The sequence below is a fragment of the Cyclopterus lumpus genome, chromosome 23, assembly GCF_009769545.1.
Source record: "Cyclopterus lumpus isolate fCycLum1 chromosome 23, fCycLum1.pri, whole genome shotgun sequence".
In the NCBI taxonomy this organism is placed as follows: Eukaryota; Metazoa; Chordata; class Actinopteri; order Perciformes; family Cyclopteridae; genus Cyclopterus; species Cyclopterus lumpus.
In genome coordinates, this window is record NC_046988.1 from 6,676,219 (window position 1) to 6,697,787 (window position 21,569).

General features: G+C 42.4%; 3 protein-coding genes across 3 annotated transcripts; all 3 read left to right on the plus strand.

The window, feature by feature from the left end:
• The first annotated feature begins 426 nt into the window (after positions 1-426).
• On the plus strand, positions 427-12,281 carry LOC117726103 (peroxisome proliferator-activated receptor alpha-like). The gene is made up of 8 exons (XM_034526178.1): positions 427-573; positions 4,309-4,540; positions 5,608-5,762; positions 8,771-8,909; positions 9,664-9,863; positions 9,944-10,210; positions 10,407-10,650; positions 10,745-12,281. The coding sequence occupies exons 2-8, from the start codon at positions 4,357-4,359 to the stop codon at positions 10,987-10,989; spliced, it is 1,434 nt and encodes a 477-aa protein (XP_034382069.1). The 5' UTR covers positions 427-573; positions 4,309-4,356; the 3' UTR covers positions 10,990-12,281.
• Positions 12,282-12,972: 691 nt separating this feature from the next.
• On the plus strand, positions 12,973-15,929 carry cdpf1 (cysteine rich DPF motif domain containing 1). Its single transcript, XM_034526862.1, has 4 exons — positions 12,973-13,143; positions 13,406-13,517; positions 13,910-14,055; positions 15,066-15,929. The coding sequence occupies exons 1-4, from the start codon at positions 13,031-13,033 to the stop codon at positions 15,109-15,111; spliced, it is 417 nt and encodes a 138-aa protein (XP_034382753.1). The 5' UTR covers positions 12,973-13,030; the 3' UTR covers positions 15,112-15,929.
• A 1,500-nt stretch (positions 15,930-17,429) lies between these two features.
• LOC117726437 (cyclin-dependent kinase inhibitor 1B-like) lies at positions 17,430-20,261 on the plus strand. Its single transcript, XM_034526726.1, is given in 5 exon segments — positions 17,430-17,676; positions 17,678-17,766; positions 17,769-18,119; positions 18,543-18,699; positions 19,056-20,261. Coding segments are annotated over 4 exon segments (657 nt in total). The 5' UTR covers positions 17,430-17,581; the 3' UTR covers positions 18,665-18,699; positions 19,056-20,261.
• The last annotated feature ends 1,308 nt before the right edge of the window (positions 20,262-21,569 follow it).

A 21,569-nucleotide genomic window follows, 5' to 3' on the forward strand; every position in this document is an offset into this window, starting at 1 on the left:
TGAGTGAACACTGCAGCGCTACATGAAGTATGTTCAACACAGCTATGGGGTTCTGCATTACATAAAACGTACTATTATATATAATGTATGATATTCCACAGTCATCCCCGTCTATGTTGTTTGACATGTTATTGTGAAATTAATCTCCCATAACATATATGTTGGTTGTGATTTATGAGAGTGCTTAACAGCATAAATGATTTAGGAGACAGGGGGTTAATGAGATGGGTCCCCGGTTCACGGGCGCACAGGCTCGTGACGTCCGGTGACGTCCCGAGCCACCGGGAAGTAAATGCGTCCCGACAACAACAAAAAAAGAAAGAGGTAGGTAGGCGGTCCGTTTTTAAATCCCCGCGTGCCCATTGGTTGAAACCATAGGTGTGTCAGGGGGGTGTGCACGCGGTGTTGCCGTCCGTCGAGGCTCTACTTCCTGCAGAGCATGAGCGGATGTGTAACCGCACGCCGGGAGGCGACGCGTTGAGTCTTTCAGCGGAGCGTCGGAGCGTCCCGGGACCGAGCGGCGTCCATGCCGTCAAGCAGCATCCGGAAATGCTTCGGATAGCGTCCTCTGAGGTAATTAATAAGTTCTCCTTGAAAGTGTGCTGTTATGCAACTGGGACTACGCTTACGCTGCTGTTGCCTGAGTGGATTGAACCAACTTGTATTGTTCAGGTCCCGCGGATGGACCACAGTTCAATGACGCCCGAGCAGAAAGTAATGTTGCATAAGTGGATTGGGCTTTCTTAAAAGATTATGTAGCCCACTGCTACATTATAGCCGTGGGCTTGCTCCCATCCCCGCATGAGGAAGAATGCATGTGAGTGTTCCCGGTATATGTGGTGAATGACTCCCATACTGAACTTCCTGACTATTCAAGTCCGCACCTGCTTTTGTAATAACCCCCACGTGGTGTCAAGAAACGCTTCTTTCTGAGAGGAAAACATCTTTCCGTCGGCCATCAATTCCCCCTTCAGCCCCCAATAGATTTCCATTCCACTGTCTGTGCAGCATAGTGACAAGTGAACGCAGAACTTGTTTTAATCCAAGTTTGATTTGGCCTCTCTATGCTAGATTTAGGATATGTGAGGCACATGGATGACCTTTGTTGTTTAAGAGACTTTAAAGGTCTGAGAAAGGTCAAACCAAGCTGATCCCGATTCAGGGGTACTGATGGAGGAATTTGGGGTGTATGTTTTTTTCTTTTCCTTTCTTTCTTTGCTCTTGATTGCACAGGCTGTTTGTTGAGTGCAGCTGACTGCTCTCAGTTACTGTTCTCCTGTGACCTAAAGATAGAGCCTGGCTGTCTGGGATTATAGTTCCTCTGGGAATTAAAACACAATGTTCTTTGATGTGATGGGGAAACATGGGCTTGGCCAGAGTCTTCTATGAAGTCATATCAACCCAGTTCAGAGTTAGTTGTCCACCTAGTTTCAGCAAATCTCCAGTATACCATATGAATGAAAACGGCTCGGGATACAGAGCAGGTGGGTTCATCAACTTATTCACTTGTTGAAATCAATAGTGAAAGGGAAACTTTCAATTTTCGTAAGGGATTGACCTTGCGAATGTTTTCTAGAATAAGCCATTGTTTGGTCAATAAAACCTCAGAAAATAGTGCAATAGTGACCCAAATATTCAATTTACTGTAAAAAAACAACAACAACTGTAACCACACAATGTTTGGCATTGTTGCTCGAGGCGTTTTTTTAAATGAGCCTCCACATAGTTGTGGATTCATTTTCTTCCAAAACACCAATTGATTATTGGACTTTGGTTGCAGCTCTGGGTTGTTGACATCCTCGGGGTCCTAGCTTGAGTGTGACTGGTTCCTCATGCGGCGCCAGGACCCTCTCGCCCTACAATTTATCCCATTCCTGTGGATCTCTGCAGCTGTCAGTGCTTAACACGCCCTGTAGGTAAATCTCATACCTCTTCTCCAACAGTCTGTTATCTCCACACCACTTCTTGCCACTAAAAGCGGCATGGCTGTATGTGAGATCACTTTTTAAATCAGTCATTACTAGTAGATTATTTATCATTTATGAATTCAATTTCATATTCATCACCTGGACATGGCTCTCTTTGGATAATAGTGAATGACTATAAGAATGCAAATAATGTCAAAACACCGGTTTTCCTGTACATGCGCACTCTCAAAACATCTCATTTAAAAATTCCTAGTTATGTTAAAGAGACATCCGTGGCTAGAGATGCAGGGGGCAGCAATGGGTTTAGGATGAACTCAATGCACTGGCGTATAAATGCTAGTTAGTGCTAGTTTTTTAAATTTTTTTATTGCAACACAGCTCGACAGACCAGTCAGACCACTGTTGGATGCTGCGGTCTGTATGGTCTCTACAGTTAACTCCTATATGGCACAACGTACTGTAGCTACGAGGATTTGTACACTCTGATTTAACCCAGAGACCTAAACGGCTGTGGCATACTGTCCAGACCTGTCGTCTGAAAAGCTGCAACCCTTTGACTAGAAACAAGAACAAACAGGCTTCGATTAATCACGGTCTGGCCTCTATGCACAGATACGGAGAGCAAATTACCAAATTGTCGTGTTCAACCACTTAAAGTCTGGGTTCTCAACAGTGAAAGTTTGAAGTTGCACAATCTCATGGCAGCCAGTATTATTTTTTTTCTTTCCATGCCGGCCTTACAGATGTAAGCAGCTGTGTAAACTGAGATTTGACTTTGAGGTCTGGGAGGCCCCCAGCCAGATATCTCTGTACATTAGATCAGAGATCTATGTCTGCATAGATTGGGTAACTTTGTTAGAAATCGGACCCAGATCAAATGTTAATACATTTTTTTAAATATACATTTATACTTGTACACAGTAGCTAAATGTTTATTCTTACCTCTGTTCTACTTTGTTGTCCTGTTTAGTTTTTTCCTTTATTTTGTCTTTCTGTGTATGCACGTTGAGAGCAACAGAAAACCTGGAGGCAAATTCCTTATATGCGTACGCATAAATGGCCATATAGCTGAAATCCTGTCTTTTTTTTCTTCTTTAAAGGCAGATGGATTCCTGTTAGTCTGCCTTTTTTTTAACTTTAACATTCCCACCATTACTAATACAGGTAGGTTTTACAGTATAATGTGTTTTAAATCCTAGTCTATAATCTATAAAACAACAACAGCAACATCTGCTACGATGAGTTACTAGAAGTTGGGGGAAGCGTTATTGAACATGAGCACTGGGCTGTGAGGTTGTGGGACGGCTCAAACGGATGTCCTTTGCCCCGCTGTGAGCAGCTGGGAGCAGCTGGGAGCTCTACCAACCCCCCCCCCCCCCCCCCCCCCCCACACACACACACACACACACACACACACACACACACATACTTTAAGATCCACTCAGAGGATAGACAGCCAGAGGAATAGATGGACACTTAACTCTTTGTCGAAAGTAACACAACAGAGAGAGTCACTTAAAGCTTTGATGCACAGTATCTACTCGCTGAGTCTCTGGAGCATCATATTTGGTTAATAAATCAGACGCAGAGCTTTGTGACAAACTTCAGATTGTGTACTTTGGCTGGAAGGTTGGAATTTAATCTGTGAATAATGGGCCACTGCGGACGCTATGGGCATGGTTCACTTATTAAAAAAGCACCTTCACATTATGAACTTACCTCTTGCATTAGTTGCACAATAGTTGTACCTGTCCCCATTGCACAACAGATCTTGATTAGTGCTTTCATGACATTTAACTTCGATTCATTCATGTTTGTGATGTTTTATCTGAAAGAGCATAAACGAGGTCCAAGCAAGGCAAAAAACAAGATAAGGTAAACCTTGTGATGCACATACTGCTGGTGCTGAAATCTTTACACGTGTTGAAGAACATAAGGCCATCACGCATAGAAATGCAGAAGTATTAGGAGTTTTGAGTTATGTATGTATGTATGTATGTATGTATGTATGTATATACACACACACATACATACATACAATATTACATGGCTTGTTCACGGAAAAGCCCCCGACTGTCTGAGCAGACATATTTAATCATTTTCCAAAAGCATCATTTTCCTTGTCCACACTAAGAATGGTAAATGTGGATATATTCGACACAGCCAGTGATATAAATGGGACTAATGATAAGGCAAAAATGTAAACCGTCCAGAGTTATACATTTCAGCTCAACAGTTGTTTAATTTAATTGTTAAAGTTGTTACATTTTTCACTCACTCTCTGGGGTTTTCAACCAATCTAATAGCTGCCTCAAGTCTAGATTTCCAGTCTCATTATCACCCACTGTCCTCATTCTTATTCTCTCTCATTTCTTATCAGTCTGGTGAGTGAGGGGTTGTTCCTCCCAGGTTTGGCCTGATCTCCACCATGGCCAGGGATCTCTTTAGCCCCCCATCCCCTCTTGGGGATTCCCTGCTTGACAGTCCGCTGTGTGGAGACCTGATGGAGGATCTTCGTGACATCTCCCAGTCTATTGGAGGCGACACTCTGGAATTTGATTTCCCGGTGTACCAGAGCACGGGCTCAGGGTCTGAGAGCTCCATTGCACTGGGTGAGTAGTCAAGTAGCCTCATGGGTAGAAGAAAGGGAAGACATTGTCGCTGGGTACATGATCAGTCATGTTAAAAAGTTCCAACACTGACCTTTTGAGCCTTTGGCTCCATTGTGCCTAAAGAGGCCTTTTGTAAGAGACGGCATGTCTGATTACAGAAGATTAGATACAATTCCTTGCTCTCCATGATGTCGTCTCCAAATTCCTGAGCAACATTCCTGTGATTTTATGGAGACACTAAAAAAGCCTCATTATCTATTACCTAATAATCATAATCATGGCCTGTTTGACAGGAGTCCTCAGTTTCCATCAAGGAAAACAAATGAATTCATCCTGATCTATTGAACATATATCTGTTTTTTATATTGTGATGGTTAATTTGGCCCAATATCACTACAGTTCTGATTTGTTTTAAAACACCTTTTTTTAATTACGCAAGACCGTGCAATTGAAGACTTGTGAAAAAACAGTGCAGGTTGATTATTTTAGAGCAAGTATCTTTAAGGAAATATTTGGCTTTTTGGGGAATACTCTTATTCTCTTTCTTGCTAAGTGTTTGAGGAGAAGTTTAAGGCCACTTCTATATTTGTATGCTACTATATGTATGAAACTGACCTGACAGCCAGCAGCCGGTTAGCTTAGCTTAAAGACTGGAAAAGCTAGCCTGTCACTGAACACCTAAATCTAAAGTTCATTAATTAACATGTTATGTCTTTTAAATCCGTACAAAACATTACCTTTCCTCAAGCTAAGCTAAGCTAACTGACTGCTGCTTTGTTGTGAGTCCTCCTGAGTCACACTTAATGTGTGGTAGCAATCTTCTCGTCTAACTCTTAAGTGATTAAGCGTATTTCCCCAAAACTTTTTTTTCGTTTTGCAATCTATGGACTTGTGTTACCTCTTTTTTTTTTTTTTTTTTTATAATTGGATAGTGACTTTTTTTAATATATTTTTTTAAGAGTAGGCATACTATTTGTTCAAAATGTGTCTGTATCAATCTGTTTTGAATTTGTTCAAAGACTAGCCCAGTGAAATCACTCGCTGTTGTCTGCTTTGCTGTCTTGTAGACACCTTGACGCCAGCCTCCAGTCCGTTGTCGGGGGGGTGTGCGGCAGCCCCGAGTCCAGAGGAGAGCTTCGGCCCTCTCAACCTAGAGTGCCGGGTGTGCTCGGACAAGGCCTCGGGTTTCCACTACGGGGTGCATGCCTGTGAGGGCTGCAAGGTGAGAGATGTGGCACTAAAACGGGCGTAGCGCAGCCAGCCAGAGTACGTATTGCATGCATGTACTGACATACCATGCATCAAAGTGAGAAAGGACATGAAGGTCATCCAAAGATATGCATGTCGACATAAAGACGGATACAATCAGGCTGATGATAACGTGTGCTGCCAAGGCAAATGTTGAGTGTGTGTTTGTGTTGTGACAAACCACTCGCGTGTACACATGCACATGCATGCCTGCACCAACGTGCACACACCCAAAACAAGCTTGGCATGTGGAGGCGCCTGACCTGGAGGCCAGTGGAAAGTTTCTGAGACACACAGCCAGGTCATGTGAGGTGGGGGACATTGTGCCGTTGCTTGACTTGCCACCCCTGAGTGACGTTAATGCACACCAGCTCTGGTACATGCACGGAGCCCTGCTGTGATTAGTAATTACCGTCATCCAGAGTCATCATTTGGATTTGCAAAAATATACAAACCAAAAATATGTTTTAATTATAATAAAGGTATCGTATAGGCCTGAAACGGTTCAGCTCCACAGGACCGACTGGACTTGAGATTTTAGGGAGTACAACGATGTCAGACTTGTAACAGACCACTGGGTGTGTTAAACGCATTAAGAATCATCACTGCCACGTCATGTGAGCTTGTTGTCGTCTCATACTTCTCTTAGCCGACGGCAGGTTGCTGCTGCTATTCTGAGCCTTTGTTTGCTATTTATGGATGACTTTTTAACATGTGACTGTGCCTGCTTTTAAAGTGTTCTCCCTGGACAGCCAATGTGCCTTCAATTTCACTAAAATCCATTGGAGACCTTTTGGACAATCTGAAATGGTCTGTCAGTTGCACAATGCACATGTGTTGTGCTGCCAAACAAACAGGCTTAAGTTTTGTGACCCACATATCATTCATCAGAATCGACACAAACTACCGTAAATCTTGTCGGCCACTCTAAAGTAGGGACACTGAAACTGTTGGACGCTGCACATGTGAGGGGAATAGTTTGACACTCTGTTCCTAAAATGCTCTGACTGATGATATTGTGCTGTCATGGAAAAATCTGGCTTCTGATGTGTAGCAGTCACAGTACACACTCCGCATATCACGTTCAACACCTCGCTTTAAGAGGAGAATGTGGATGGATGTGCTGTCATGCTGTTGAATCTGAAGGGATGGCGGTATATCATCAGCATGGTGGTGTCGTGGCTACCACTGTCGCCTCACAGCAAGAGGGTCCGTGGGTTTGGTCGGTTCTTCTATGTGGAGTGTTCTCCCTGGCATGTTCTCCCCGTGTCAGCGTGGGTTCCCTCCGGGTTCTCTGGCTTCTTGAGCAGGACGGTCAGAGAAAGCCTTCAGTGGTTGGAAGGTTAATCACAACACCTCAACCTGCCTAATAGATAGAAGTTAGTTTTTAACTGGTGCGCCACAAAGATGCCTGAATTAACGTTTCTCTGTTTCACTAAAAGACATGTGCCCTAAAGAAAGCGTTGAACAAAACATCTCTTTGGTTACGTCTTTACTCACAGCTATATATCAAAGCAAAGTACTGGTTGTGTCACCGTCTGTACACCCGTACACAGACGAGCAAAGACATGCATGCTGCACACATCTGTTTTCTCCTCCTTGTTGTTTTGTAATGTATTTTTGATGACTATCAAATGCCTGGGCCTTCATATTTCTTCCCTCTGTGTTTCCATGATGAATACATCCAGCTCTCACCACAAAACTAGATATTTCTTTCATGGTATAAAATACCACAAAAAGTGATGCGAGACACATAATAACCCTCAATGACCACGTGTCTTCAACATAAAGGCAGACAAGCCCTTCTTTAAGATGATGGCTGGCGTATTGCGTGACCATGTGGCTCCAGATATTTTTGCCAGAAAATCCATATTGCCTTCTCGATGGAGAGGGATGAGGAATGTTCTGACTGAAATGTTAGTGATGCACATAGGTGTGTGAGAGTGTGGGTCAAAGGATCATCTTTGAGCATGTGTTGGCCTACTGCCCTGTATCCATGGGGCTGCAAGATGTCTTTAGAATGTCCTTTAGAAACGTAAGGGCTTAGGATACAACCTGAAGCATATCGCGCTTTTAATATAGATGTCATTCCATGACAGTCAACCCTAAATGTAATGTAATGTAATGACACCCGTCCTACCAGGGTTTAAAATGTAAAGTGCACGTATAGTAGAATAAAGTGCTGCAGATGTAGGTGTGTGAGACATATGGTGTGTGTAAACGGCTTCTTAAAATAGGAGTTCAAGAAAGTTATTAAAATGACTCCGAAATAATAATAGTAATAACTACACATGCAAGCGGGTATAAAAGGGTCCAATCATCCCATGTAAATCAGAACTGAAGGCTCACTGCACCAAAGCGAGCCAAGAACATTGTTAAGCATGTGGTCTAACATGCTTGCATGCTCATGCCGGCTCCGATAATAACATGCTGTGTACGTGATGGTGTACTATGATTCGAGGGGCTTGCCTCCACGCGGTGTCGGCTCGCACCAAACGGCGCCAACAGTGCTACCAGAATAACAGGTTGTACCTGAGTGTAACGTTTCCATGACAACAACCTGGGTCTGTATGGCGTGAACAGCGGTAAGCACCGTATGAGCTCAGTGCACAGCGGTGATGGTGTGCTAGCCAGTGAGGCCCTCACACAGGCACTCTCGTGCACGCTCTGCCGGGCTGGCTCTGTAAACAACCACAGAGAAGCTCGGATTCCAACACATACAGAAGGAGAGTGACTTCATTATCTGCTCAGGTAGACATTAAGCATATTTTTACATCTCTAATAGTTGTTTGCTGCTATATTAATGCTCTGATATTTAATGTTGACAATGAAGGCAAAGGGGAGTGTACAAACCGTAGACTCATCAGGAGGGTTGACCTTGTGGGCTGAAGTACCACAAGAGTATGTTTATGGGCCTTTTGTCTACTCAAATCAGTTCATATCTTCTTCAAATGACTGCATGTGTTGTTCTGTCTTTACCAGGGTTTCTTCAGGAGGACCATCAGGCTGAAGCTGGAGTATGATAAGTGTGAACGCAACTGCAAAATCCAAAAGAAGAACCGCAACAAGTGCCAGTACTGCCGATTCCACAAGTGCCTCTCTGCGGGCATGTCCCACAATGGTAAACCTGCAACATAGTTTCAAGCATTCTTTGTGTAATGTTTGCTAAACAACAGCCTCAAGTGACAATTACAGGATAATGATAGTGGTTCAGCAGAGGATAATGGTGAATGTACTGCAGAGAAGAGTCATGAAGATTAGTTACACAGCATTATCTTGCTCCGTGTCATTAGTAATATATATATATATATATATTTATTTATTTAAAAAAGCAAGCTCAATTGATGATAGCCGATGAAAGAACTTGCAAGTATGTGTCATGAGTGCAGTTCCATAAAACTCTGCTCACCACGTCTTCAGCCGACACCACGGTACGTGTCCTCAACAACAGGATGTGTCCTAATGTGGTTTGACTCCAAATCAATGTGCTTTACATTGACGGGTTTCTAGAACAATGTCCTGCTCCTGCCGGAGCCTGCTTGACACTGACAGAGCACAGGCCCAAATAGCTCCACATCTGGCCCGTCAACTGCACTGACTGCTGAAGGGTCATCGGGTTTGTTGCAATGGCCTCCCACCGCAGACCGAACATTCAGAAACCTGAGAGGAGGACGACATGTCGTCCTCCGAAGAGAGGAAAAATAACACGACGCACCAGATGTGTTGGAGGCATATAGTTGTGTGTGTGTGTGAGAGCAGACATGCATGTTTGCTGTCGGAGGATATGTCGAATGTCTTTGTGTGTAGTCTCGGTGTAAATTAGACAGCTGCTATTTGAAAAGTAGCTGTTGCTAATAATTGTTTCTACGCACCAGCCATCCGGTTTGGTCGGATGCCTCAGGCGGAGAAGCTGAAGCTAAAGGCAGAATGCAAGATGGTGGAGAAAGAGGTGGCAAGTCCCATGCTGACCGACCACAAGACTCTGGTCGGGCAGATCCACGAAGCCTACATGAAGAACTTCAACATGAACAAGGCGAAAGCCCGGCTTATACTCACCGGAAAGACCAGCAAACCGGTAAAGTAAAAACAAAAAAGTTATTTATTATATAATAACCTCGCCGAATCAACATTTTCTCCTCTGTCTTTCCCCCGCAGCCTTTCATCATTCACGACATGGAGACGTTCCAGCTGGCAGAGAGGACGTTAGCGGCCCAGGTGGTAAACGGTGACTGTCCGGAGCCCGAGAGTGGCCTTCAAGCTGGGGAGCTGGTTATGGCCACAGGGTGTGGGGAACTCCAGCAGAGGGAGGCTGAAGCCAGGCTCTTCCACTGCTGCCAGAGCACCTCCGTGGAGACGGTCACAGAGCTGACTGAGTTCGCCAAGGCGGTGCCGGGTTTCCAAAACCTGGATCTGAATGACCAGGTGAGTTTAGTAGTGCTGCATCTGTCTGCCAAGATTCCCTGTGATAAGTGGAGTTAAAAAATGGTTTACTTAACGTGAAGCAAAGAGGTTTGTGTTTATGTTGGAATTTTATGTGGAAAAAGTAGTTGGACACAAAAACACTGTTGGTTGGAGGCACATCTGAGTCATGCTGTGGCCTTCTTACCTGCACGTTTAGGTGACTCTCTTGAAGTATGGCGTTTATGAAGCCCTCTTCACCCTCCTGGCCTCCTGCATGAACAAAGACGGTCTCCTGGTGGCCCGTGGAGGAGGCTTCATCACCCGAGAGTTCCTCAAAAGCCGCCGGCGGCCATTTAGCGACATGATGGAGCCCAAATTCCAGTTTGCCACACGCTTCAACTCCCTGGAGCTGGACGACAGTGACCTGGCCCTTTTCGTGGCTGCCATTATCTGCTGCGGAGGTAACTGACAATCATTTAAAAGTGCACAATGGGTGCAAATTTGCAAAAATATATCTGAATCCTCCTCCACATTTCTCTGATCCCTTCCCTCAAGATCGCCCAGGCCTGGTGGATGTGCCTCTTGTAGAGCAGCTGCAGGAAAGCATTGTTCAGGCACTCGGGCTCCACCTGCTGGCCAACCACCCGGACGACAACTTCCTCTTCCCCAGACTGCTGCAGAAACTGGCAGACCTCCGGGAGCTGGTCACCGAGCATGCTCAGTTGGTGCAGGAAATCAAGACAACAGAGGACACGTCGCTGCACCCGCTCCTGCAAGAGATATACAGGGACATGTACTGAGTACATGGCACAGGGTCATAAATGGGGACATTCATTTGAATATTTATGTACGCCACTCAAAACTGGTTGTCCATAAATATTTACTGATACTATCATGCACATTACTGTACTGTAAGTAGCATATTGTGCAGCTCCTGAGGGTGCACACTGCTGTGATCTGCAATGAAAAGGCAGCTTTTGTAGGTGGCGTGGCTGCCTCGATGAAAGAGGACACTGTGGGGAACAAACTTTTTGATCTTACGCCATAGATGTGTAGAGATATTTTTTTAATGCATTGATTTTGAGAGCACCCAATTGTTACGGATTGGTTCCTGGATGCCAGTTTTTACTTTTACAGACTGATCTAACGCTAAATAGGACGTTGCAAGTTTGCATAACATTTAAAATGGGTGTACACATATTATAGATACGCGGACATGGCTGCTGCAGTCATGCATGCACTGATGCTAAATATTAATCTTGAACATAAGTTGAATCGTGGTAAAAGAAGCGAAAAAGTTAGAAGTTATACCATTTTAATCCTTTAGGCAACTGAAATGTTGGTTGTGCAATAGGCAACTCGGTACCAAAATATTTATATTATTTTGGATAATTAGTGCATGTGATGTGTTAATTCAACTCTATTGGGGTTAGGTTCAGCTTGGTCATGTCCTTTCACTGTGTACACCTTATTGAAATCAGACAAGTAGCTGTTGAAGAAACTCCTGCATCAGTATTCACCATGTGCCATAATGTTTCAATGCTGGAGCTCATATTTCCTCTATGCTGACCACACCTTATACATTTACCACACAACAAAACAAACATCTGTTTAGTGTTGGATCAGGGAATGTTCTCACATCATGAATCATGAACAAGAATGCATTTTAAGTCTGCAATGAACTAAAATTACCCTTACTTCTACTTCTACTATAATAATTTCATGTGTCATATTTATTTTAATCCTTAACCTACTGCTAAAAAAAACAACACAACATGACAGCACACCTTACCTAGGGGTTTTCTTGTACAAATCCTGCAGTTAAGACTCATTATTGGCCAGTGAATATTTTGACCACAACACAATAATGGTAAGCTGGTTTATGTGCTATTTTGTAAATATAAAAAAGAATGTGGTTGCCACAGTGAAAGTGTCTGCTGACAGTAAAACAGGCTTCAAAAAGAGGAGCTGGTTGCCTCATTTGCTGTGTTACACTTCACCTCCTTTCTTGTCAGAATGAAACTGTTTATATTTTGTACCATGTAGTGTACAATAAAAATACCTTTGCCGTTTCAATAAAATTAATTATTTTATGTGGTAGTTTATGATGGTAGTTTTATATACATTTTTTTTAAAAATATATATATTTAGAAACTATATGTATGTGTATATATACATATATATATATATACGTATATACATATATGTATATATATATACATATATATATGTATGTATATACATATATGTATATACATACATATGTATGTATATATATATATACGTATATATATATATATGTATACATATATATACGTATATATATGTATATATATATATACATATATATGTATATATATATATATGTATATATGTATGTATGTATGTATGTATGTATATATATATATATATATATATATATATATATAATACCCTGGCTTATTGACCAGCCTAATGATATCTGTTCAAATACACTAGCTGAACATATTCTGAGACGTCATAGCAGGAAAAGCACAGGTGGAACTAATAATGCCAATGACAGCTTTGATCCATTTAAGTGTCCTAGTAAGCCAGTAATGTGATTAGTTACACCTGTGCGTTTTCGGCTGGTTCACTACACTTTCATATTTTCAATAAGAATATCAACCCACGTTCGTTTGGCGCATCCCAATACTTTGATAAACTGTGAAATTGTATGTATATGCCGTATTCACCTGTACACGGTCTTAGTATGTTGCATTCACGGTCCATTAGGTGGCGATAAAGCGTTATGAAACAACATGGCCGCACGCGACACCAAAACCAGGAAGTGGCCTTTTTTCAGCCCCTCGACTTTGAAAGATGGAGCAAACTACAAGCGAGCCCCGTCAAAAAACATTTACATGCCAATCGTGTGATTTAAGCAGCCCTTTTACTTACTACGGCCAGAAACCACCAAACACCAGAGCCATTGTGTGAGTGGACATTTAGCCACGCGCTCCTCGTCGTGCTCTGGAGAGCTAACGTTAGCTCTGTTAAACCTAACGCTGTTAGCTCGTTGATACGTTGCACTGCCTGTGAAGTTTACTACGGCGTAACACACACACTAACCTACAGCTATTTCCCCCCCGTTACATTTTTAGCAAGTTATGTCTTGAAACGCAAGTCTGTGTTTGTTTCTTTGTGAGCCTGAGTTGTACGTCCATTTCAATGTCTGTCTGCCTCGTCCAAAAACAGGTTGCTCGAGGACTGTTTCGTGACCCAGGACCCCTTCAGTCCGGACAGGGAGAAGTTTCTTGTGTTGGGCTCCACCTGCAGCCTGTGCAACAGGTGTGTTTGTGTTGGATCGGTAAGTTGTTTTCAAATTGAATTGCTTCGGTCTGTTTTTTTGCACACAGATTAAGTATGTGATCGTGTAATTCAGTTTATTAAAATGCTGTCCTCATCCACAGAGACAAAGTGAAACTCAGGAGCGTGCTCATCATTTAGAGTTTCATGTGCAATTTCGGCTTGAAACCCAAACTGAGCTCCTGTGACTGTTGCCACTTGTAGGTCACTGTCTATATGTTTTCTTCAAATGACTTTACAATCATGTGACATGCATGTGCTGGGTGAACATGACCGATGTCCTTGAAATCTCAAATGGATAGTCTTTCTATTGTGCAGTAAAATGTGACTAAACATCCATTGCCTATGTGGAAACTGAGTGTTGATGCTGGACTCTTGATGTCTCTTCCTCAGGACTGCAGCATTTTCTACACCAAGAGGTTCTGCATGCAGTGTGTGAACAAGCACTTGCAGCAGTTCCCACCTCAGATCCAGTCAGAGCTGTCGAAGAAGAAGCAGAACTGCAAGTCTGCCACCATCCTGACATCCGGCAGTAAGAGGTCCGGAGGCTTTGTGGTAGAGAGCTGATTTCAGGAGGCAGATTAATGCCTTGTTGTTGTTTTTCTGCACAATACTTATTTTAGTGTCTCATTGTGCTTAAATAGCCTAAAATTGTAACTAATGTTTTCACAAAGTAAAAACTCAGGAGCGTGCTCATCAGTGTGCATTTCAGCTTTGAAACCCATCGTGAACTCCTGCACAGTAGAGCTTATTATTGAAGATGCATTCACTAAGTTATCTCAGATTCCTATGCAGCTGTGTGATGTACAGACCAGCAATTTGATAACTGAAGTGTTGGAAAGAACACCAATTACACTCTGAAGTCAATAATTGTTAGGATGCAAACGCCACAGAAGGAAATGGTGGTACATTTTCAAACCTTTTGTTTCCCTTTTTTTAAAGTCAATAATTGTTAGCCTGGAAACCCCACCAGAGAGAAATGGTGGTGAATTTCAAGGTGTATTTTTGTTGTTCTTTTATAGCTGCACCACTCTTTGTTCCCCCTTTTTTAATTATAAGCGTGCACCCACGCACAAGCAATTACAAGCTGTGACTCATACAAACCACCTCTGTGGCACCACCAGCAAAGTCTGACAGCGATAGGGACCGTGCCAACAAATGACGGGAGGCTTTCTGCTAGAGAGCTGATGTCATTGGATGCCAGGAGGCAGATGTGTGCCTTGTTCTGGTTTCCTGCATAATACCTCATTTAAGTGTCTCGTTGTCCTTCAATAGCCTTGAAAGTGTAACTGAATGTATTTACAAAGTAAAAACTCAGGCGCGTCCCCATCAGTTAGAATTGCATGTGCATTTCAGCCTCGAAACCCAAACTTTGGGTTAGTTTGAGTCGTTGGCGATAAAATACGCATCTTTAGTTTAGATGTTTTCCTCAGATGATTTTGCAACCATGTGGCATTTATACGTGCTGGGTGAACTTTGTGTGACTAAACATCCATTGCTTCTGTGGAAATTGAGCGTTGATGCTGGACTCCGATGTCTCTTCTCTCAGGACTGCAGCCTTTTCTACACTAAGAGGTTCTGCATGCAGTGTGTGAACAAGCACTTGCAGCAGTTCCCCCCTCAGATCCAGTCAGAGCCAGCCAAGAAGAAGCAGAACTGCAAGTCTGCCGCCTCGTGACATCGGACAAGTAGAGGTCCATAACGCGCTTTACCGGCACTCTTCATCAAACCCATACTGAACTAAACTGCAAAGACAGCATATGGAAAGAAAATGACCAGCACACATCAGAACAATACAAGTTAATGCTTTTGTCCAGTAAAATTAGGTTGCTGTTTTAGCCTCCAGGGTGTTATTTATTTGTTTTATAGAAGCAGCAAATGGAAAAATGCTAAGAATTAAAACTGATTTCATATACAAGCACAGTTGTCCCTACAGTAGCCCTAAATGTCCTGTTAAACCCCCAAAACTGTTAAAATGATTGCTAATATCTGATCAAGGATGTCTATGATGTTCAATTTGGTCCAATGCTTTCTCAGCCCAATTCAGCAATGGTCCCTGGCACCCTACAAACTGTTAAACACTACTATTAAAGCTCAAGATGAGATGTGGAAGTAATTGCATTATCCAAGACCAGTTGCCGGGTAGATTTAAAAACTGAATAATTTCTCCACTGTGTAAGTGTTCAAAAAAAAAAGTCACCTACAATTTATCTTTTGACTTCATGAATAATGCCTGTTGTGTAATATTTGAACACCCATTTGATTTTTATGAGACTACATTTGTATTACTTTTCAGCAACATATGGAAACATCTCCACGATGCATTATCGCCCCGTTATCCCTCTTGTCTCTGTGTCCATGGCCAGGACGGTGCACTGCTAACTTCTGTGAAAGTCAAAAAAATTGTTTTTCTCTGTAATCTTAAACTATATATATATATATATATATATATATATATATATAAATAAAAAGATACACACAGTGACCTTTCTTTCTCTGTGTGTTTTGTGACTGTTACATCTTGGATCAAAATTAATGTGTAACTAATGTTCGCTTTAGTGACAGAATCTGCTACAGTTGCATAATTTGCTGTGTTAAACAGTTACTCCCATTTGGTCGGTTTTCAAAAATTCGCACCTTACGAAACCAAAGCTGACCCAAATAAAGTGGTCTCTCTCTCATTGCCCCCTTTTTCCTCGCTGTCCGTTTAAATCATTTGGATCAAACTCCGTGTTTGATCTCGGGGATGCCTCTGTGGAGCAGCGTGCACAGTTTGCAGCAGCATAAACACATTATGGATTAAGTGTGATCCCGGTGATAACATTGATATAACAGATGGCATCGCTGTTTTCATCACGAGATGTTTGACGTTTCGAGGCCTAATTGAAACAGCATGGCCTTTAAGGCCGGCCCAGCAATTTTCTTTTTCGGGCAAATGCTGAAGAGGAATGCAGAGCGACATTCGCTGTAGAGTTTAAGTTGGGACATCGTGAACTGGGCACGAGGAGGGCTCACTAGTGAAGATGCATTCACTCTGTTAGCTCAGATTCCTATGCAGCTCTGGGATGTACAACAAATCAATTTGATAACTGAAGTGTTGGCAAGAACACCAATTACACTCTGAAGTCAATAATTGTTAGGATGCAAACCCCACCAGAAGGAAATGGTGGTGTATTTGTTGCACTATTTGTTTCCCTTTAAATTCCAACTGCACACAAGCAATTATAAACAGTGATAAACACAAACCACCTCTGTGGCACCACTGGCAAAGTCTGACAACGATAGGCACCGTGCCAACGATGACGGGAGGCTTTCTGCTAGTCATTGGATGCCAGGAGGCAGATGTGTGCCTTTTTTTCTGTTATAGTTTTCTTGCATAAGACCTCATTTTAGTTTCTCATTGTCTTTCCACGGTCTTGCAAGTGTAACTGATTGTATTTACACTCCAATCATGTTGCTATTATGTGACACCAAATGGGATCATGCAGTGATATCTGTCATCACTCACACAATCCTTTGACTCGCATGATGAAGCTGTTTCCATTATTGTGTTTTTGTCAGTTAAAAAAAAAGACAAGACAATTTACGGTGCATGAACACGGAGATACAAATGACTGACATCCAATGATGTGTTTGACCTGTAGGTGTGAAGTTAATGTCTAACCTTATGCCAGGACTAACGGAAAGAAACACTTATATAACCACAAACCTCTTATATTTTTGTTCTTTAAGTATTTAACTAATCAAACCGATTAATTGGGTCATATTCATGTGTAGAGGTAATCTAATCCAGCTCTGTGTTCTTGCCCCTGTTTGATTTGAAGAGATCTCAATGGGCGGTCCTTGTGCGCAGACCAATGAATCGCCTTCTCTGTTTAAATAGTCCTTGATGTTAACTTTGCGTCTTCACTCATTGCTCCCCTCTAACGCCATGTTGGCTGTTATGACTTGACTTGTTGTTTTCATCAGCGTTACTACGGACTTGACAGGAGTGGCTCTCTCAAACGCCCCTGCGCCCTTGGAGACACTTTATTCCGTTTTCTGTTTTGCGCGGACGTGTTTTGGATGATACGCGCGGAGTATGCACGCATCATCCCCGTGACTTTGCATTTTAAAGGAATACTACGTGGAAATAGTAGTTTGAAAGGGGGTTGCTGTGTCTGTGTATCCCACCCCCCCCACCCCCCCTTGTCATATATGCAACAAAATGTCAGAAGTTCGCCTTTCCAACGCGAGCCCGACGGTGGAGAGGTGGAAGCGCGGCAGCCGGACACCGCGAGACCGTCGGTCCGCAGAAACCTTTTCGGCCGACCGGACCCGGAGGAGGTACGGAGTTATGCGGAGGCTTCGATACGGGAGGATGTGCAGGGTTTTACGGAGACGTATAACTTCGACCCCGTCGCCGACAGACCGCTCTCCTCCGCGCAATTACGACTGCAAGAGGACCGCGACGCACCGGAGTTTTACGTCAGACCGCCTCACGGGAGACTGCGGCCCCGGCGAGATGACGGTAACGACCGGCGGGATGCCGGGGAGAGGAGTGAACGGCAGGCGGCTCAACCAAACCGCGGCGGTTCGAGGAAAAGGGGCTCGGGAGCTTCAGGTAATTTCATTTCAATTTTATTTGCCTCGACTCACTGAGGCTGCGACGCAATTTCTGCTTCGCTGTGGCGCGACGCACCGGTCGTGTCCGGGGTCGAACCGTGGCGACGACCGGTTGAACCCCCAAATATAAGTGCAGGAGCACGGTGTGTGTGTTTTGGGGGGGGGGGGGGTCGGGTCGTTATTTAATGTCGTTATTACTGAGGGTGGCAATGTCAGTCGCGCTTAGTAATTACATTGTAGTTTTCCCTTTATTATTATTATTATTATTATTATTATTATTTAACTCGGGCTGTTCACGGTGGTATACTTTCTCCAGTCTGCCGAGGATATCGGGTGCCTTTTAAAGGGCACGTGCAGCTCTACACATACACAGCCTTGCTTATTATTTGTATTGATCTATTTGTGTGTTAATGTCTGCTAGGATCCTGCTCCAGCGAGTCTCAGAGTAAAAGGTCGCATGCCAACGAAGATGATGATGATGAAGACCACGGTGCAGGAAGTCAGGCGGTACAAGCCGCGGAGGAGAGTCCCAGCAGGCCTTGAGAAGGGCGCGGAGGTCCAGTGAAAAACAGTGCTAGGTTAGAAATCACTACTATCTCACTACTCCACCAGCTGTCATGAAGTCATTTGAATGGATAATGATTACGTTTTCCAATGTGTTGTTTTGGACCCAAAATAGAGTTGCAATAACACACTGATGTCCTGTGCACAGCATGTACACGTCATCAGCCCTTCAAGCTTGTATTTTGTCTTTTTGTTGTTGTTGCTTTATTTTTCATCTTTCACAGCCCTTCGTGTTATGACTGTTCACCCTCTGTGTGTGTGTGTGTGTGTGTGTGTGTGTGTGTGTGTGCGCGTGTCTGCATATCAAGCATGAGGAACTGCTTTTTCAATTGCACCATTCAACAGCCTGTTTCCTCTTCATATCCCACAGAGCGGGGAGGCCTGTTGCTGGTGGAATACTGTATCTGACAGATGGAGAGGAACATATAAAAGCAGTCTTTTCCTATAGAAGGGAGGAGGAGAGGCTGCAAAAGCACTGAATATGTACACTATCAAGTTTTGGCACTCATTTTAATTAAATTGCCTCAGAAGCAGCAGACAATGTAGCAGTGTGCAAATGGGTTTTTGCTCCTTTTTTTTGTATCTACTACCTATGTTTCAGATGTAGCACATAAACAAAAGCATATTATGCTTTTCATACTTTTGTTAAATGTATTTGATGAGTGTGTGAATTTGACTCGGGAACTTGCAGTGCAATTTCCAACAGAGAAATATTATTTTGTTAAAGTGGTCATATTGTGTCATTCATTCAGGTAATTGATGTAAGTTAAAAATGCAGATTTCAGAGTCAGGGTTGTGTGGAAAACAAAATGTCTTTTACTATGGCTTTAATTGTCCCAGTGTTATATATCTGGTTTTTGAAGGCTCAGATGGCCACACTGTAAGTTGAGGCTCCATCTAACTGGGAACAGCCATGACAGATAAAGTTTACATGCACATCCCCCCTCCCAATTTCTATTTGACAATTTTATAATTTTTTTGTGAAAAAAAAAGAAGCTTGTTTTGTTTTTCTAACCAAAGTTGTTGCCTTTAGTTCGAGGGTTAGGGGAAGGAGGTGGGTGGAAAAACTGCTGAGCAATATCCAACCAAATTTTAACAGTATTTGCTAATAATCCTAAGAATTAGCTTTTATTTTTGAATTAGGTAAATTCCTATTTGTGTGTCTTTTGGGTCACATAATCTGCCCCATTTAATAAATGGTGTAGCCCAGGTTAACATAGATTAAAAAAAATGTGAAAATTACAGGGCTATTATTATGCAAATATGTGAATCAAAGATTTGTGGTGTGGAATTCATGTGGAACATGTAATTGCACTATTTTTAATTTCTCCTTTTTGAGGGCAGAAAAAGAAAGTGACACTGCCTCATTTGGTGTAAAACTTTGAAGTGTACCTTGTGCCTTTTCCCCCCTTTTTTTCCAAAACACTGAAAAAATTATACTAACTTATTTATGTTGAGCTTTTTGTTGCGGGTGTATGTATAGCTTCCCAAAGCAACGTTTTTGTAAATATATATTTTCATTATTGTTTTTAAGAGAAATAAACTGTTGCAAAACTGAGCCTAATAATCGATTTTATATCCTGTGTTTTTGTACTTTTTCTCTTCAATGGGCAAGTTGATTGATTAAAAAAGCAACGCTGATGTAATAAATTCATGTGCTCACTATTTTTCATAGTAAAAGCACACAACCACTCCACCCTTACCAAACACACTTTAGGTTTAAAGTGATCCGCCCATGTAAACTGGCAGACGGCAACAATAATCTCTATGATCACAGAGTGATTATTATTGCTTACACATAGACCTGATGGAGATACACCATGTTATTAAAGTGGTTTAATGAGTTCTTCAGTCTGAGGAATGACACAGAACCGATAAGACCGGTAACTATTCCATAACTTATCCACAGTCTAATCGCACACACTTAATTCAATTAAAAAAAAACATAATGTCTGTCATGTTAACAATGAGGTTTAAGTGACCATATACTATGTACATTTTAACATGAAAAAATTACAATCCAGAATTTATTGCTGAAAACCTAACTACCAAAAGCACTTATACACCAGTCCCATACTTTGTGAATAAGAACTCCATTTCCTACTAATATTTGGTACTTAGTAATATTTCTAATAATAAAATGATGTAATGTGTGTACATCTTGAGTGCAAACACAGCACCAGAGTGCAGGCTGTGACTGTGCTGGATCGTCTCAGCTAGCTCTGCCTCCAAAGTTGAAAACAACAAGAGTATGTCCTGAGGAAAAATGGGGGGGGGTTTAGTTATTGGCTTTCCCTGGATCCAATCACAGCAGATAGAAGAAAGCAGACCACTTAGGAGCCAGCCAGTCAGAGAGCAGTGGAGGGACCTCGGGACAGTACAGGCTGTTCTTTTCATAAACTACACACCACCCAATTAGTTTCATTGGCTGCCTCTTTCCTGTTGATACCAATGTGTAGGAGTCAAATACAGAGTGAGTGAGGGAGAGGGAGCTATTCCTATAATATATCATACTGGCTTTGACTGAGTCTGCAGTAATTAACAGTGAGCTCATGCCCTTTTTCTAAACTTTAAGAGAGGATTGCAACACTTTTACACATTGTTGTTGTTGTTCTTTTTTGTCAACACACATGTATTACCTTTAAACACAGGACATGTTAAATTACAGCATAATGTTGAAATGTGTCACTATTAGCATAATGCTCTTGGAAGATACTGCAAATATGTGTTGTCAGATGTTGTATTCTTATCTCTTCCTCTTAAATCCTGTTTGTGCCTTGTTTTGTACACTGCTTAACAATAGAGTTCAATCAAATTTATAGGAAGCAAATCCTTCATTTTTTGTGCTGATCTGAATACAATAGTGCCATTGACATTTAGGTCC